The sequence below is a fragment of the Camarhynchus parvulus genome, chromosome 1 (genome assembly GCF_901933205.1).
Source record: "Camarhynchus parvulus chromosome 1, STF_HiC, whole genome shotgun sequence".
Lineage (NCBI taxonomy): Eukaryota > Metazoa > Chordata > Aves > Passeriformes > Thraupidae > Camarhynchus > Camarhynchus parvulus.
In genome coordinates, this window is record NC_044571.1 from 88,213,460 (window position 1) to 88,230,726 (window position 17,267).

The 17,267-nt window shown below is 48.1% G+C and overlaps 1 protein-coding gene across 1 annotated transcript; it reads left to right on the forward strand.

The window, feature by feature from the left end:
* Window positions 1-3,270: 3,270 nt before the first annotated feature.
* Window positions 3,271-17,160, forward strand: LPCAT3 (lysophosphatidylcholine acyltransferase 3). The gene is given in 14 exon segments (XM_030955119.1): window positions 3,271-3,312; window positions 3,314-3,467; window positions 11,495-11,602; window positions 11,717-11,823; window positions 11,975-12,068; window positions 12,155-12,192; window positions 13,244-13,422; window positions 13,821-13,929; window positions 14,586-14,672; window positions 14,960-15,126; window positions 15,706-15,853; window positions 16,389-16,547; window positions 16,667-16,793; window positions 16,910-17,160. Coding segments are annotated over 13 exon segments (1,509 nt in total). The 3' UTR covers window positions 16,784-16,793; window positions 16,910-17,160.
* The last annotated feature ends 107 nt before the right edge of the window (window positions 17,161-17,267 follow it).

Sequence of the window (17,267 nt, forward strand, 5' to 3'; positions counted from 1 at the left end):
AAAATGTGTAGGTGTGGTGCTTAGGGACATGGTTTAGCAGTGCACCGGGCAGTGCTGGGTTAATGGCTGGATTCAATGTTCTTAGAGGCTTTTTCCAGCCCTAATGATTCAATGATTTATTTGTTCAGTAATCTTCACACTGAAAAGGTGACATGATTTCAAGCATTCTCTTCCTTTCCCGCCTCCAATAGCCACCAAATTCCAGTTTCTCTGTCTCTCTGCTTTATCATTCACTGATTACTGGCTTTTTTTCCCCTCTGGCTCCACGGCCACCCCTTCCAATCTCATCCCTCTAACGAAAACTTATTTTCCTGTCCTTCCTGCCTGTTATTCCAAGCAGTCTCTCTTCTCCTTCTACACTTAATCTCTTGCTAATGGTTATTTCTCTCCCCACCCTCTCTGTGCTTTTCCTTTGACATTGTTGACAACAGCAGACTTCTGTCGTATTTAATTTTATTCTGGCTCTGGCTTTTCCAGTATCTTCCTCCTCCCCATCAGTGTCCAACCCTAATCCCACTGCCCAGACAGACACCTTGCCCCGAGTAGCCAGCTCCTCTCCCATGGCCATTTCGATCAGCATAGGCTCCCGTGCCTGCCTGGGAGAAGAGACACTGTCAAGGCAGGGCACAACATTCCTGTTCCAGCTCCTCAGCACACAAGAAATGGTCCTGGAAGGAAAATCTTGAAGAAGCATCTGGGGTCTTGTGGCTCTGGTGTGTGGGAAAGCTGCATGGAGCCACTGGAACATGGTCAATGGAATTGGATTTGCAGAAGCTTCAGCAGCTGCATTCCCACTGTGCCACATCGAGCTCATGTGAACCTCGAGCTTCACATTAATACCCGTGTCATGTTATGAAATTATGGTATAGCTAAAGGACAGCAAATCAAGAGTTATGGCTGCAACCCCTCCTCCCAAGAACAACACTGCCCTGATTATTAAAATAATAATAATACTGCTGAAAATTTGTGGTGCACTCATCTTGTTCTGATTCTTAAAACCTACTCTCAGAGCTACTGTGCTCTGCCTCCAAGTGACTATCAAGCGTTTAATCTAAACAGGTCAAATATAGCAACATTTCAAGCAACTGGAAACAATCTTGCAATGGAAATTGTTGGGCAATCTCAGGAACAGATGCTGCTCCTGAAACTCTTCTCTGACAACAGTAAATTACAGGACTAAGAAGATCATTTCTTGTCAAACGTGCCTTGAGCAGGGTCAGACAGCTGTCACGCTCACATAGAACTGATTTACTTAGGAAAGTGGCCTAAACACCATAAACACACACTGAATGTGGAAATGATAGCTATGCCTTGAAAAGCCAGTCCTCGGGCTTTGCAAAAAAATTGGCAAATTTGTCCACTAGTTAGGGTGGACAAACACAGCAGCTTGTTTGTAGAGCCTAACCTGACGGAGTGAGCTACCCAGGAGAGTTTTTAAACCCTTGCTATTCATCTTGGCCTGCCACTCTGCACCTCACACTGCCTTCAGGGGACTTCTGGAGGAGAGGGCCAGGCTCTCCCCTTCTTCACACAATTCCTCACTCCCCAGTGCAAGAGAGGTGAGAACCAAGTGGAAGGAGCCCAGTGGATAGGCGACTAGAGCTTTTTTATTGAGAAATCGGGATTTGTTTAGCCCGGGAAAGAGAAGTGCAAGGAGAGGCAAGGTCTTTAGCCTGTTCTCCTGAGTAAATGACATCTATGTGGCCATACTGCCAGTCAGTCCCCTTCCCAGTCAGATTTGATAAGAAATGGCATCTAGCATTGGTGCTGCTACCTAAAGGGTGGTGATAAGGAGGATGGACCAGTATAAAGAGGATGATTCAGCACTGGTTCAGGAGCCCAGAAAGTCTGGGAGCTTTCCAACCATGAAAATGCACAGCAATTACCCAGGCACTGCCCTGAGCAAATGGCTCCAGCCTTGAGTCCTGCTTGTGAGCTGCAGTTTGGATCAGAGAACCCCAGAGGTGAAACTCTGTGTGAGCCTCTGGCTGCTCCTCAGCTGAATTTGTGCACCCAAGTGACCCAGCAGGAAAATGGGAACACAAACAAGGGAAGAGGATCACATCCACTGCACCTGAAACTTCGGCTGGGGAGAACATGGGGCGCACACATGGACATGGACAGCTGCATGAGGGGACACACCTAAGAAAAGACCATCCAGCAGCTGAGTTATAGGGAGTCTGTGTGGGCCCAGCTGCTAAGTGATCAGAGAGTCACAGAATCCCAGAACTGCTAGGGTTGGGAGGAACCTCTGATAATCCAGTCCAGCCTCCCTGCCAAGACAGGGTCACTTAGAGCAGGTGACACCGGAATGCATCCCCGCAGGCTTTGAAGGTCTCCAGAGAGGGAGACTCCACAATCTCCCTGGGCAGCACGTTCAGCACTCGGCCACCCTCAGCGTAAGGAAGTTCTCAGTCATGGAGGTGGAACTTTTTGTAGTTTGGTTTATGGCCACCACTGACACGGGCCTGCTGCTGTGGCACACTGAGCCGGGTGCCACAGACACAGGGCATAGCACAGCTGCTGCCATAATGCCCGTGAGGGAAGCAGGCCCTGCTGGGCCACAGGAGCCAAGGACTGGGGATGTGTCCTGTGGGAGCCCCTGGGGCAGCGGGACCTGGCAGTGCCGGGGAGCTCCAGCAGCACTGCAACTGCAGCTGAGGCAGAGGCTGAGGCCAAGGCCAGGGACGGGGCTCTGGCCAAGGTCACGACTGAGGTCAGGGCCAAAGCCACAGCCGGGAGCCGGAGCCAATCAGCAGATCTGGACTCAGAGCTGGGCTCAGGCTTACACCCAGAGCCAGAGACGGGTTCGGGCTTACACCCACAGCCAGAGCTGGGCTCGGGCTCACACCCAGACCCGGAGCCGGGCTCGGCCTCACACCCGGACCCACGGCCAGGCTCGGGCTCGGGCTCACACCCAGACCCAGACCCGGGCTGCGGGCCCCGCGCGCGGCCCACGCGCCGCTGCCGCTCCCGCCCTCCCCGCGCGCGCCTCGTGTCCGCGAATAACCCCCGGCCCGCCCCGCCGCTCTCCTGTCCCTCCGCAGCCAATCGGGAGCCGCGCTCCGCCCCGCCCTCCCGGCCCCGCCCCGCCGGGCCCCCGACCCCGCCTCCGGCCGCCGTTCCCCCAATCATTGGCCGGCGGGGCCTGCCCGCGTCACCGCCCACTCGCGGGCAACCTTTGCCTTAGTGCGCGCAGGGCCCTGCCCCGCTGCCACCGCTGCCCAATGGCAGGCGCGGTGGGGCGGGGCCGGGCGGGCGCCGCAGCCAATGGGCGCGCAGGGGGCCGCGCGCGGTGCGGGGGCCGCGGTGGCTGGTGCCGCTGCCGGGTTCGGGGCGCGACCGGCCGGCGGGGCGGCCGGCGGCGAAGATGGCGGTGGCGGGGTCCGGCTGGAGCCTGGCGCGGCTGGCCGAGGCCCTGGGCTCCTCGGAGCAGGCGCTGCGCCTCATCCTGTCCATCCTCATGGGTAAGGCAGGGCGGGGGGAGACGGGGCTGGCGCCCCGGGCGGGGCTTCGCGCCCGCCGGGGGAACGAGCGACCCCGCCGCCGCCGCCGTGCCGCGCTGCGCGGTGGGCCGGGACCGGGCATCGCTTCGCCCGCGCGGAGCCGCACCTGTTCCAGCGCCGCCGCGCCAGGCCACGTGTGCGCGCCGAGCCGGCGGGCGAGATCCCGCGGGCAGCGGCACCGCCCGTCCCGCCCGGGCAGCCCGCGAAGTGCCCCCGCTGCGGCTGCCCCGGCCAGCCCCCCGCCCGGCCGGGGCGGAGGGGACCCCGCTCGGTTTCCCCGCGGAAGGTCGGGGTGCGGTCCTGGCAGGCCGCCTGCGGACGCGGGGCAAGGAGGAGCCTGCGAAAGACCCCGATTTGGGTGCGTGTCCCGGGCACGGGAACTTTGTTTGGGATTGTCCCGTGAGTGCCCGGTGATGCGTGTGCATCCCGTGCCCCGTGAGCAGGTGTCCGGAGCGGTGTCCGCTCGGTACTCTCCGCAGCCCCTCAGTGCTGCCCCGTCCGAGTGCAGGGACGTCACTGTGCGGGGACATCACCCGTGTGTGCGGCGGTGGCGGCACTGTGCAGGAAAGGCGTGTCATCGGGGCACTACCGGGCAGGCTGAGCTAAACCTTCCAGCTCCGTGCCAGGAGAACTGGGGTGATGTCCTGCGCTCCACCTGCAGCGCGAAGCGTGTTGCAAAACACAGGGTGCCTGCGCTTATGTAAACACGAGATACTTGAGTTCCATGCGAAATGGTTAAGGCAGGGCTGGAGTTGTGATGTGGGCTGGCGATTGAGGGGGAGGTTGTAGCTCCCAAAACATTAATTCAAGTGTGTGTATACATGCTATCTGTGTAAATCTCTGCAGATGCTCAGGGAAACTTTGGGTTGTGAAAGCATTTGGTGGTGTAGTCACCTAGCAGGAAAGAAATACAAGCTTTCCTCTGAACCTGAAAGTGTATTCGAAGTGATACAGCCACTACTGTGTCATCTGTCACAATAAAGTTGCTTTGGCTAACTAGAAGTATAATATTTTTAAAGGAAATGCAAGCAAGAAAAACTGTGCCACTTCATAACCGTGGTCTGCACCAGATTTATTTCTGCCTGATTTAGTTTATGATGTGTGAGATCAAACTGAGCCAAACATTCTTCCCATAAAGGGTCAAGGACACTGCACTGGCTATCATTTAGAACTCAGTGTAGAAGTTTGTTAAACCAGACTTCTACCAAGAAAAAAATGAAGTAATAGGAAACACACAGGACATGCACACAAGTCAGCATTAATTAGTCTAGCAGCTCCCCACCTCCGAACGAGAAAAGTCCTGCTTTCCTTTCTCCCACATCTCTCTCTGGTCCTTTAATTGCACTCTGATTGAATTTACTTGTTTGGCAGAAACCTAAACCAGAAAAGGCAGATAGCTCACTGCAAGGTTAGTCACCCGGATCAACCAAGGGACCAGTCTAACGAGTGCTGATGCAGAAAAGGTCCTAGAAAGTGTGTGTGGAGGCAGCCACAGCAGCAGAGATGGCTCTGCAGAATGCACCACCATCGTACTCTCCGAGTTGCTTCTTGCTAGCAGTAAGTTGGGGACATGACAATTCGGGAGGGTGTTTCCTGCTCAGCGTCTTGTGGGTGTGCAGCACCAGTACTTTGAAATGAACAGCAGATAATTATTGTCCCAATGATGATAAGAGCTGCCTGCTGCAGTCAGCAGATTAAGGAAGCGTGAGACTCCTGTGTGCTGTTACAAATGTTCCGTGTGCAGTGTCAACAGTGAGCCACTGGGATGCACAGTGTCCCTTCCCGAGGCAGGCCACTATCTGTTTTACATAGGCTCAGTGGATCTTTAGAATTTGTGTTAAAATTCTGGGGAGCAGGGTCCAGAAGACCACTCAGGTCCCTCCCTTGCGTGCCTCAAATGGATAAACCAAACCAGGAGGCTGGAGCTGCACTTTTCCCTGTCCTTCCTCCCTAGCTCTGTATTTTTTAATTAGATGCAGTGGGAGGCATAACTTCAGACAGAAGGCTTCAGGGCATGCAAAACAGCCTTGCCTGCAGTTTGGCACTCCTGCAGGTCATGTAGGTTGAACCACTCAGGCAGAGGGGACTGACTCCAGCTCTCCTGCTTAATGGATGGGTGAGCACTGGGTGGGAAAGCGTTATACCTGTACCATGACTTTAAAAGGAAGGGCCAAACACCACTCCAGAGCAACATGAGAGGAGAGGGAGTTCCTTAGCCCTGCACAAAGAAATGTTCATTTAATTGCAGCTTAGTTTACAATCCTTTTAATCTCACTGGTAATGCAGCTAGTGCTGATGACCACTTCAGAAGATGGCATGGGGTATAAATGAAAGGCATTTCTAGAAGCTGGAAGTGGCATTAGGACGTTAACTATGGCTTTTCCTTCACTTCCTCCATTTCAGGTGTTTACACAGATTCAGGAAGAAAACTATTTTTGTTGGCTGCAGTTAATGCTGCTGAATTATTTCAGGACAAGGCCATGAGGGTGAAGCATAGTTCCAAAGATGGACTAAAAAGTCGTTGCTTATTTCTTCCTCTGTGATGCAGTTTCCCATCGACACTGTGCAGTTTTACTCTGACAACAGTTTCTAGGGTTTCGCTTTCAGAGGATCACCACAAACGGGTAAAAATAGTCTTCTGAAAAAGAGGAAGAATCACAAAGGACTTTTCAACTTCTTACATTGATTTCTGAAGAAAGCTGAGTTATTGTTGAAAAAATAGTCTGAATTTACTCTCTTGATTCAGGATAAGTGTTTGCTTAGTAATGATCTGATATAACCGAAAGAGGTCATTTAAAACTGTTGGCATTCTGACATGACTGGAAAAAAAAAATAAATACAGGAGAGAACAAGAGAAGGAGAAAGAAAATTCAAGAACTAAGACTAGAGTAGTCCTAAAGAGCACCACGTTGTTTCAGTGGACAAGTAACAGCACATTGCTGAGCAAATTATGGGGATTTTAGTCACAGTTTTATATTTAAATCAGAGACAGGTTTATGCATGCTGCAATTTTGAAGTAGAGACTACAGCTAGAATAGAGTCCCTTACCTGGATTGTACAAGATGAAGAACTTACTGCAGACTTCCCCCACGTAAAAATTTGCATAGACAACCTTTGAAGAAAGTAATCTGCAATTTGGCAGCAGTGCCAACAGCAGGAATACCTGAAGCACTGTTCTGGACCCTGCCACAATAAAAATAGTGATATATCAGTTCGCTAATGTCTGCCAGTTGTGTGAGAATGTCTTTGAGAGATGAACTCTAGCTTGCACTCTTCAGTAGGTCCCAGTGTTCCCACTGGAGCTGCTCCAGCGGTGTGAAGGAGATAACAGGGTTTCTGTGCTGCTGCTCCTGTCCTCACATGAGAGGGGACACATTTCTTTCCTGCTGTCACTGCTCAAAGCATAAGCCAGGGTGCAGGAGGCCTTATGGCACTGTGTATTTAATACTTCATGTTGCTCATGTTTCTTGCACGGCAGTACGATCCCAAAGAATTAAAGCTATTTATCTGACCATAATATTACACAGTGCCTTGTGAGCTACCTGCATAATATGGAGGGGAGCCAACATGCTGTTTACAGCCCTGAGCCAGAAATGACCCTGCTGGTTTGCCCAGACCTGCCAGGAAAAGCACTGGGAAAGTGTTCTTTCATTCCGTGGACATAGCAGGGACCTGCAGAAAGTAACACATTCTTACCCAATGGGTGCCAGAAGCCTACTGCTTCCCTTGTAAGTTGTCTTATCTCCTCCTCTTCTACCTCTCATCAATTTTTCTACATGCTCTGCTTCATGCTCCCTGCATGTTGAAGATTTTTAGGGTCAGTGAAATTCTTGTGGTCACCCAAAGCTTATCCCAAATCAAGTTCCCAGCTGCTCAGCCAAGCAGGAACCTTTTCTGCAAGGGCCTGTGAGCAACTGATTCTGATGGGTAAGGGATGGGAAAAGTTTTAAGAGGCAGCAATGTCCTGCCATAAAACCAGGCCTGTCACAGTGTGTTTTCAGCTCAGTTTCATGTGAAAAGAGCCCTGTTCACATGCTTTGAGACAGTTTTGTTATGCAAACTGAAGCACCATAAGTGGACTTTCAAGGTAAGCTCCTGAGCTGAATTAAAATACTCATGTTTATGCACCCAGTGTTAAACAAGGTGTGGCACTTCTGCAGTGTTAGAAACAGAAGGGAATAACTTTGGAGTTAAAATCTTAGGTAAGGCTGATATTTTAACACTTTTCCCCCCTATTTTCCCATTCCTTTTAGTTTTAGCATTCTTATTAAAAATGGAGACAATTGCCTGTTGGATGTTAACAAGGGTGGAGTTAAATGTTCAGCAAAAAAGGGGAAGAGGAAAAATAGAGGTACTGGCTTGAAGATGAGATAGAGCTAGTGCATATCAAAGGGGAAATAAAGGGAGCAGAGATGAAATGAATCTTTGTGCTGTTCTTATTTGCAGCATTATCTCTGGAAAAAGAGAGGCATCTTAATCACCCGGTCCAGAAGATGGCAAACCTGACAGCACTATTTTTGCTTGGGATTAGTAGAACTTTTTTTCTGCCTAATCCACCTTCTTGATGATTTAACTTCTTTTGCTCAGTTAGATTCTTGTATCTGTGGACAAGCTGGGCTTTGTGCAGTGGCCCATTACTCTCCCAAATGGCCGTGGCCAAGAAGCTGAGCTTGTCCTTTCCTTCCTCCTCCATGGTTCTCTTAACCAGAGATCATCCTCTTGTTCCTGTCAAGTAAAAAAATAAAAATAATCTCAATTGCTAATTCTATTCTACAGGAGGTGTGCCTAGAGGGAAAACCCAGCTCTATGTGCAGGCTGTTTTTCAGCTCCGTGGTGCATAGGGAAGAATGAGTTTGGATCAGAGGTTCCCTGCTGTTTTCTCCAGGAGTCTTTCTGCTTGATCCACTCTGCTTAGGGAGCTGTGAAAGGGGAGTTTGGCAGAGTGGGAGCTGCTGGGCAGAGCCTCTTGGCAGCAAGGAGCAGGGACTCTTGTCCTGTTGCCTCTTAATGGCAGAAGCAAAGCAGCGCAGCGTTTCCTGCTGCTGGTGTATCCAAAGGTGCCATCCAGCTTGCCAGAAGGCAACCATAGCTCCAAAAGCTGCTCTGCTAATTCAGGCTGCTTCAAGGACGTGGTAGTAGGGCTGGAGTACTGGTGTTGTTATCAGCAGAAATTGTTTGTTGTTTAGTAGATAGTTTATCAGTGTTCAGAAGGGCACAGGCCACATCAGAATGACCATTGCTATCCACTGCTGTTTGGGGGTTAAAGTTTGTATCAGCAGCATGCATCTGGCCCAGTTGTAAAACTGAGAAAATTATCCCATGCAACAAAACTGTAGGTAAACTGCAGTCCAGAGTACTAACAAGCTACTCTAGATATCAGAAGAATTTAGGCTGATGTTGTGACTTTTGGACTGGAACAGCAGCCACATAGTGCAAGACCAGGGTTAAAGTTTATAGTTTCTAAAACCATGGATGCAGTGTGTATTATTAGTAACTCTCTATTTGCAAGGGTTCATCATTCTTTTTCCTTCAGAGCAGCATTACCCAAACCATGACATGATCTCCTGCGTAGAGCTAAAAAGGAGCACAGCTGACAAGTGAGACAGGTCTCAGAAAGAGTAGGAACACTAGTTGCGTTACAGTATTCAGTCATACTTTAACTATGTCCATAGAAATGGCTAGAGGGAAAAAAATTGGTAGAAATTGACTGGTTTGCAAAATATTAGTGGTTTTTAAGAGAGTGGGAGACTCCTTAAAGGGAAGGTTTAAAGCCATGCATATTGATGAGCAGCAATCAGTTGTGCTTTGCCTGTATTTATGATTTTTTTGCCCTTTGCTCAGAAGGGGGAAACATTTTTCCACAGTAAACCTCAGCTTTTAAACTTTTGATCTAATAAAACTTCATATTTTTTACCACTTTCCATTTGTCAAAGCCAGTTCTTCCTATGTTTTTTAAACTTCAGCAGGAAGATTGGCTCATGAACAAAGAATCCCCATTTGTATGTTTCTGAGTAAAAGGCCAGTAGAAAATACTACTTTTTTTTTTTTAAATCATTTGAATTGCTCTAATTCTTTGAGTTACTCCTGTATCCCCAGAGAGCCCGTGTGATGAACTCTCTTTGCCAATTCCCTCTTTCCCCCTCAGCTGGTGTTCAGGCCAGCAGTGGGAGTGGAACAGGACAGAAGTGGGCTGTGTAGAAAGCATGGAAGAGCGGGAAGGGAGAGGGATGGCCTGGGTAAGGCATTTTGTAGGGGAGTTTGGAGCTGCTGTTTTGGAAGGGAGGGCAGGCTGGATGTGCAGGAGGGAGGTTGCCAGGCTCTGGGAGCAGAGAGCCGTGGTATGTGGGGCTGGCCAGAAAGCAGCCTGTGGCATGGAAACCGGCGTGGGACACAAAAGGAGGAAGGAACAGCAACAAGGAGGCAGGGAAAACCAAAAGAGGGGTGGCAGGAGGCTGAGGAAATGGGGAGCAGCAGCTCGATTTCAGGAGACGGCAGGTACACATCTGGATGCAGCAGAACACGAGCCAAACAGGATCTAGAAAAGAGCCCCGAAGTCCCCAATTCCAGGGCTCCCTCCCAAGGGATTTGTAGGGTTGGAGAGGGCCTTAAAATGGCTCCAGCCTGTGAGCACTGCCAGGCTGCCAGACATGTATTTAAATAACATGACAGAGTTTCTCATTTCCTCTCACAGTAGTGACTAGACTTGGCCTTGCTTATTGGAAGCCTTCCATCCATCATACACTTCTCGGCAGAATGTGCATTTCATCACCTTTTATTACTGCTCCCTATAAAACATGACCACCTCCTGCTACTGCTGCTCCATTAGTGCAGGTAGCAGAGCTCCATCCACTGCTCCTGATCCCAGCCAGGATGATAACTAGTGTGGATGCCAGTATTGTGGTATGTGATGAATCTCCCCTTTTTCTGAGCAGGATAAGAGAACACACAGGCTTGCAAAGTACAGCAATAAAGTTACAAGATGCCAGAATTAAAGTATCCCAGCTTCTTGTATCCCAGTTCAGCGCCTTGTGCACATGCCTTTAGAAAAGCTAATTGCAACATTTCCTGTGCCACTGTGCATTAAGACTTATTATATTTACGGTCTGCTATGTGGCAGTGTTTATTGCATGCTTCATGAAACTCACCTAGACAACAGAATTTAATTGAATTGTGGTGTTCTGTGTGACGCTTCTCACTGTACTACCAGAGTGCTTCACAAATATTTACTTCTCACTCGTGCCACAGATGAATAATCTGGAGGCATTCCTAACTTAGACTAGGAGTTACCTCGCAGAAAATGCAAGGAAAAAACCCTTCCACTTTTCTTAGCTGCACCATATGAAATGCTTCTGACTGATTTTTTTTTCCAAAAATACCACATACGCAGTACCAGTGGATTTTAGCACAGCTTTGTGTACCCAGTAGTTCACAAATCAGATGCAAATCCAAAGTTGCAGAGTTAGAAAAGCAAGAGTATCTTACTGCAGGTCACCTGAGGAGATCTGAAATTAAAGCTGAAAGAACTCAGTGAGGTGGGAGTAGGACTGAGGTTTTTTGGACGTTGTAATGGTATTAAACATAAAGTTTTTCCCTTCCCCCTCCTTTTTTTTTTTTAATCTAGCTTCTTGCCATGTTCATTGTGTTTGTCGCATAATTTGGAAATGAATCACAGGCTACAGTGTGATTCATGTATTTCAGCATTATCCATCTCATACATTGAATGAGGCCAGAAAATGTAATCCTGTAATTTTTTTGCACTTCAATGTCAGTTTTGCTATAATTATGTTCCTGTTAAAGTATTTTCTTCTATACAGAGTAATTCATCTGGGAGTCCCAAGATGCAAATGCAGTATCAGGAATTAACACCATGCCCTGTGTTGATAATGTGTGATGTAAAGTACCTGTTCAGAAAAGCTATAGTTTGGTTCATGACAAATACTTGTCTAAACTTATTTACAACTCTTCCTTTTTTTTTTTTTTTCTCTCAGGATATCCTTTTGCCTTGTTCCAGCGCTATTTCCTCTTCCAGAAGGAGACCTACCTCGTTCACCTCTACAACGTGTTCACAGGACTCTCAATTGCTTACTTCAATTTTGGTAAGATGAGTTTGGGAAGAGAGAGCTGCATGTCCCAGGGCATGCTGCAATATGGGAGGATCTATATGTGTAATTTCTATTTCTCATCTCTCTCTTTGTTTTTCCTGCCCACAGGGACGCAGTTTTTTCACTCCCTGATATGTGTCCTAATCCAGTTCCTGATCCTGAGGCTAATGGGTCGCACAGTCACTGCCGTCATCACCACCTTTCTCTTTCAGATGGTAAACCCTCTTTTTTTATTCCCTGGGTTTGTAGAAGGGAGGCCTCTGTTCAGTTTAGCACTTCAGTAGCAACTGTGGGTGGAAAAGTGGAGGCAGATCAAAACCAGCTGGAGGAATTAGTTTGAATAACCCAAACAATGGTTTCTTTCAGACATACCTTATGGCTGGATATTACTTCACAGCCACAGAGCATTATGACATCAAGTGGACAATGCCACATTGTGTCTTGACACTTAAGTTGATTGGTGAGTGACACCTCTCTTCTCTTTCTTGCACTTTGCAAGCTGTGCCCATCCCAGGGCTTCAAGTTTTCACTGTTTCTCATGTCTAGGTCTGGCCATTGATTACTATGATGGAGGAAAAGATCCGGTGAGTTAGACACCATTTCTCCGTCATTCCATGCTGTCCCAGTGAGCTAGAGATCAGGAAATCAAGTTCAAAGGATGTGAGTTAGCAAGCTGCATTGTTAGGTAAAAGCCACAGCTGAGAGGGGAGCCTCTGGGAGTGTTTGAGGGCACTGAATTCTAGATTGGAACAAAATAATTTGGAACAGAGGCAGTAGTGATTAGAGATGGACGGAAGTTGTTCCAGTTATGTCAGAATATTACTCTGCACCCTTCCAAATCCCCCACCATCTCCTTCCCCCAAATCTGTTGCTTTAGATTCCCAATCCCTGATGCTCTGTGTCTTGTGGGTAGCATACCTTTAACTTGCAGACAATCAGTACTGGATCTCAGTTCCCATCTTCCTTTCCTTTGATTAGTCTTACCATGTCCTTGTCAATGGTTGCCCTTTACCATTTGTTAGGACCCTGTTTTTAGCTCAGACAAACAGAGAAGTTGCACAGTGTATGGGAGAGGGCACTACACATGCTACAGTCCCTCAATCCTGCTCCAAGTACCTGCATTCCCCATCTCCTGTCTGAGGCCTGACCAAGTCTGTAGCATCCATGGAATCACTGCTGACTGCAGGAAAATGAGGTCAATATGAAACTTCCTGAGCTGAAGCTTCAAGTATTTAAAAACAATTTTGGCATCAAGAAGTAGGGATTGTAGCACGATAAGGTCTTGGGAGTGTACATGAAATTGCAGTCAGGGACTGGAATAGGTCAGGTACTGCAGTGCTCCTACTATGCCTACTCTGCTGCCAGGGATGCATGTCAGTGGATCCCTTCCACGTTGGGAGCTTATTTGGGAATAGAGACCTGTGCAACCGGTCTCAACCATTGGATCTTGTTGCTGTTTGGAGGGGGTGGGCATAGAGAGGGCTGGGAAGAGGAACGGACATGAAGTACAAAGTGTAAAGTTCCATGTCCATGGGGAGCAAGAACAGAAACAGTAAGGAGGCAGGGTGAGGACATAACATGGAGAGCTAGGATGAAACCCCTGGGATGATGTTAATGCCACTCCCTTTGGTGCAGGAGTTCCTGACCCCTGAGCAGCGGCGATTTGCTGTTAGGGGGGTTCCTACCTTGCTGGAGGTCTCAGGATTCTCCTATTTCTATGGTGCCTTCATGGTTGGGCCTCAGTTCTCCATGACAGACTATCAGAAACTGGCAAGGGGTGAGATGACTGACGTTCCAGGCCAGAGACCCAATAGGTAATACAAAGCTGCTTGGCTTCTCCCCTTCCTACAATCCTAGAATGCCGACTCCTCCACATTCCCTGCAGCAGACTGCCTTCTTACCTGGACACAGAACTACTGGGGCCAGGAGTGATTTATGAGACAAGGCAGTCTTTCAAAAGTCACTCATAACTCTGCTTAATGTCCCAGCATTGTTGCAGGGCATGAACATCAACAACCATTTGACATCTTTAGTACAGACTCGGCGATGTTTGCATCCCAGCTTCCAAATGGAGGCAGCTGCTGCAGTGGAATGTGGTGACTCCCTGTCGCTGTCTCCCCCACCTCCAACTCTTCACCTCTGTTTTTAAAACTATGAGTTTGATGGTCTCTTTCCAAGGCATTTCTTTGACCTTGGTATTTTTCTTTCTCAGTTTTGTGCCTGCTCTCAAGCGCCTGAGCCTGGGTCTCTTGTTTCTAGTAACCTACACCTTGTCGAGCCCATACATCTCTGATGAGTACCTCACCTCAGATGACTATATGGTATGTATTCACTTGGCTTTGTGGAGTGTGGAAGAATTCCACTTCTCTGGTGGGCACTACATCTACAAGAGTAGAATTATTTTTTTATTTCTTTTTTTTTTATTTTTGCCTCAATTTAAAAATAAGTCAGCAACTAGTGATAAGATTTTCTACAGCTAATTTGGCTTTACTGCCTGTCCTGATGATTCCACCTGATGCAGAACAGGAATCTGTTAAACAGAACTAAAACAAATGAAAACTTTTACAAAGAGATAATTGATCTTAAATGCTACTGTTTTCATACCTAACATACGTATTTTATGACTTTTAATGACTTTCCATTTAACCATTATGTGCAAAGAATTTCACTATAGTAACTTGTAAGGCTTACCGTAATCTTTGACGTTCTTGGAAAGCTCCTAACAAGTAATTCCTACTGGCAGATTATCAGCAAGCATTTTGATTATGCTAATCCCAGAGTCTTCCCAAACTCTACCTATTTCAATACAGCCAAATATTACCAAAGAGAATGATGTGTAAGTTTGCATAAGCCTGGCAGCCCAGCCTGTATGTCTTAACACAGATTAAAACAAAAGATGGTGATGAAATACCATGTGTCATAATGGCCACTCAACTCCAGGTTTTATTTTTACTCTGTTTCACTCTTCTCTCTGCAGGAGAAGCCTTTCTGGTTCCGTTGTGGTTACATATTGATCTGGGGCAAAATTATACTCTACAAATACGTAACTTGCTGGCTTGTTACGGTGAGTCTAGATGTCGTTCCAGAAGCAAAAGACAAATGAATAAAGGTCCAAGCCTCTTGGACTTAGCACTAAATGGAAGAAATCCAAATATCTGGAGATCAGTGCGGGTCAGTTCTGCTTGCTTTAAGTTAGCAAAAGCTAGCTAACTAAAAGGCAGTTTTTAATCCATTTGTTCCATCTGTAGTGATGCTTTCAACACAGTGAGAGTCAGCATTTCCTCAGCTCTGCTTCTCCAGCAAAAATAGGGCAATATTTTCATCTTATCTTTCTTGTGCATTTTCTCATAGGAAGGTGTCTGCATCCTTGTTGGTCTGGGGTACAATGGCAAAGACCAGAATGGAAAGCCTTTGTGGAATGCCTGTGCCAACATGAAGGTCTGGCTGTATGAGACAACACCTTTGTTCACAGGGACCATTGCTTCTTTCAACATCAACACCAATGCTTGGGTGGCCCGGTGAGCAGGACACAATTCTCCTTCTATAATGTGTCGATTCTGTTCTGCCAGCAGAACCAAGACCTTAGGCTAAATGGGAGCACTAGAGGAAGAATCTGCCAGTTTTCACTTTGTGCACCTTTTCCCATGTTTTGCTGCTGTGCCCTTAGAAACAGGTTATTGGGGTACTGGGTTAGAGAGATCTCATAATTCACCTGGAAAGGCAGTTCATTAATAAAGGCAAGCAGCTGATGGCAGCAGAGACTAGAATGGGACTACAGCAAGCCCTTGGGGCTGCCTGCCTGCTCAGCCAGCCAGAGAGCTGCTCTGACAGCTGCTTCCTGCATCATGGCTCTTGGTGCTCCCCACTCCAAACTCAGATGGGTTTTGGTTCAGCACTTGCTGGGACCCACAGCCAAATTCTCCCCCTTATAGCTGGAATTTCTTTAAGATTGTTTGGATGTAGGTTTTGCCCTGGTCATGCTGTTCCTGCCACCACGGGGTGTGCAAAGGCATTGGGTCCCCTGGGCCCTTCATCCCTGACACAGCAGGGGAGGGCAGAGGATAACCTGCAAGCACTTTGTTTCTTTTCTGCTCTAGCTACATCTTCAAGCGCCTGAAGTTCCTGGGCAACAAACTGCTGTCACAGGCACTGGCCCTGTTCTTCCTGGCCATCTGGCATGGGCTGCACTCTGGCTACCTGGTGTGCTTTCAGATGGAGCTGCTGATAGTCATCGTGGAAAGACAGGTGAGCTTTGTCTGACTTACCAGAAAGGGGGGGAAGCTGTGTTAGCCTCTGCCCCTGGGTCTGGAAAGTGCCACACTGAAGGCTTTACTTGCGTTAAATATGAAAAATAGCTGCTCACTTTGGAATTGGTTTTCAAGCATGGCAGGGTTTTGTTCTCAAGAGTTTAGTAGGTTGCTGCCTTCTGCGTGGGCAAACCATAAATATATTGCAGAAGCTGACAGGGAGAGAACTGGAAAGCTTGGCATATGAGCAGAGGGCGGCTGAAGTGCTTGGCAGCTGGAAAGACTGGAGGACAAACACATGAGCTGAATGCCTCTGTTAAATCTCCTAGTACTGCAGGAACAATATTCCTTATTAAAATGTATTTTCTTAATTAAAACTTTGGCCAGGACAGGGCATTTAGCTGCTTTTTTAGACTAGCTGCCCACTAAAACACATTTTACACAGCTGGATAGAGAACTTTAGCCCCAGAGCCTGCATATACAGCCACAGGACATCCAACTGTTGAGAATTCTGGTTTCTCTCTCTAAATTAGGCCATGAACCTTGTTCGGGATAGTCCTGCCCTAAGCACTTTGGCCTCCATCACTGTCTTGCGGCCCATCTTCTACGTGCTGCAGCAGACTAACCACTGGATGTTCATGGGTTACTCCCTGGTGCCATTCTGCCTTTTCACCTGGGACAAATGGATGAAGGTATTTAAAAGCCACAAACAGACGACCCCACATGGTCAACCCTGTTCCCTCCATCCCCTCCCCTGTGTTCTTGGCTCAAAGATGGTTGCTGATCCCCAACCCTGCCTTTCTCTTTACAGGTGTACAGGTCTATTTATTTCTTTGGCCATGTGTTGTTCTTCACCTTACTGCTGGTGTTGCCTTACATTCGCAGATTAATCGTGCCACGGAAAGAAAAGCTAAAAAGAGCAGAATAACAGCCAAAAGGTGAGGCTGTATGAGGTAGAGACCAAGAGGTAAAGTGGGGCAGCAATGCTGCAGCCCAAGGTGAAAGGCAAACATGGAATCAACCGAAGCAAATATAGGGCACCTCTGTTTTTCAGATTGTACCACCTGTGCATTCGTAGGAGTTGATTTGACACTCCGGAAGCAAAGCATCACCTGCCAAGTTTGCTGTGTTGAAGTATGACTATTTTTCAACGCAAGGAGGGGGAAGGAGAAAGCACAGGGTCAGAGACCCGAAAGGAGGGGATGAGCAAGCCTCCTTGAACCCCTCCACCTTCTGTCCGTTGCCTTATCTTTGCCGCCCGCGGCCGGCGCTCGTCTCTCCGCTGACACCAGATGATTGTACCACACTCACGGCAGGTGCTGCATTGGATTGGAGCCACCTTCTGACTTTTCTACGTTTGTCATCTAAGATAAAAATTGCTCCTGGTCTTTTTAACATCAGCTTCAGCTCCT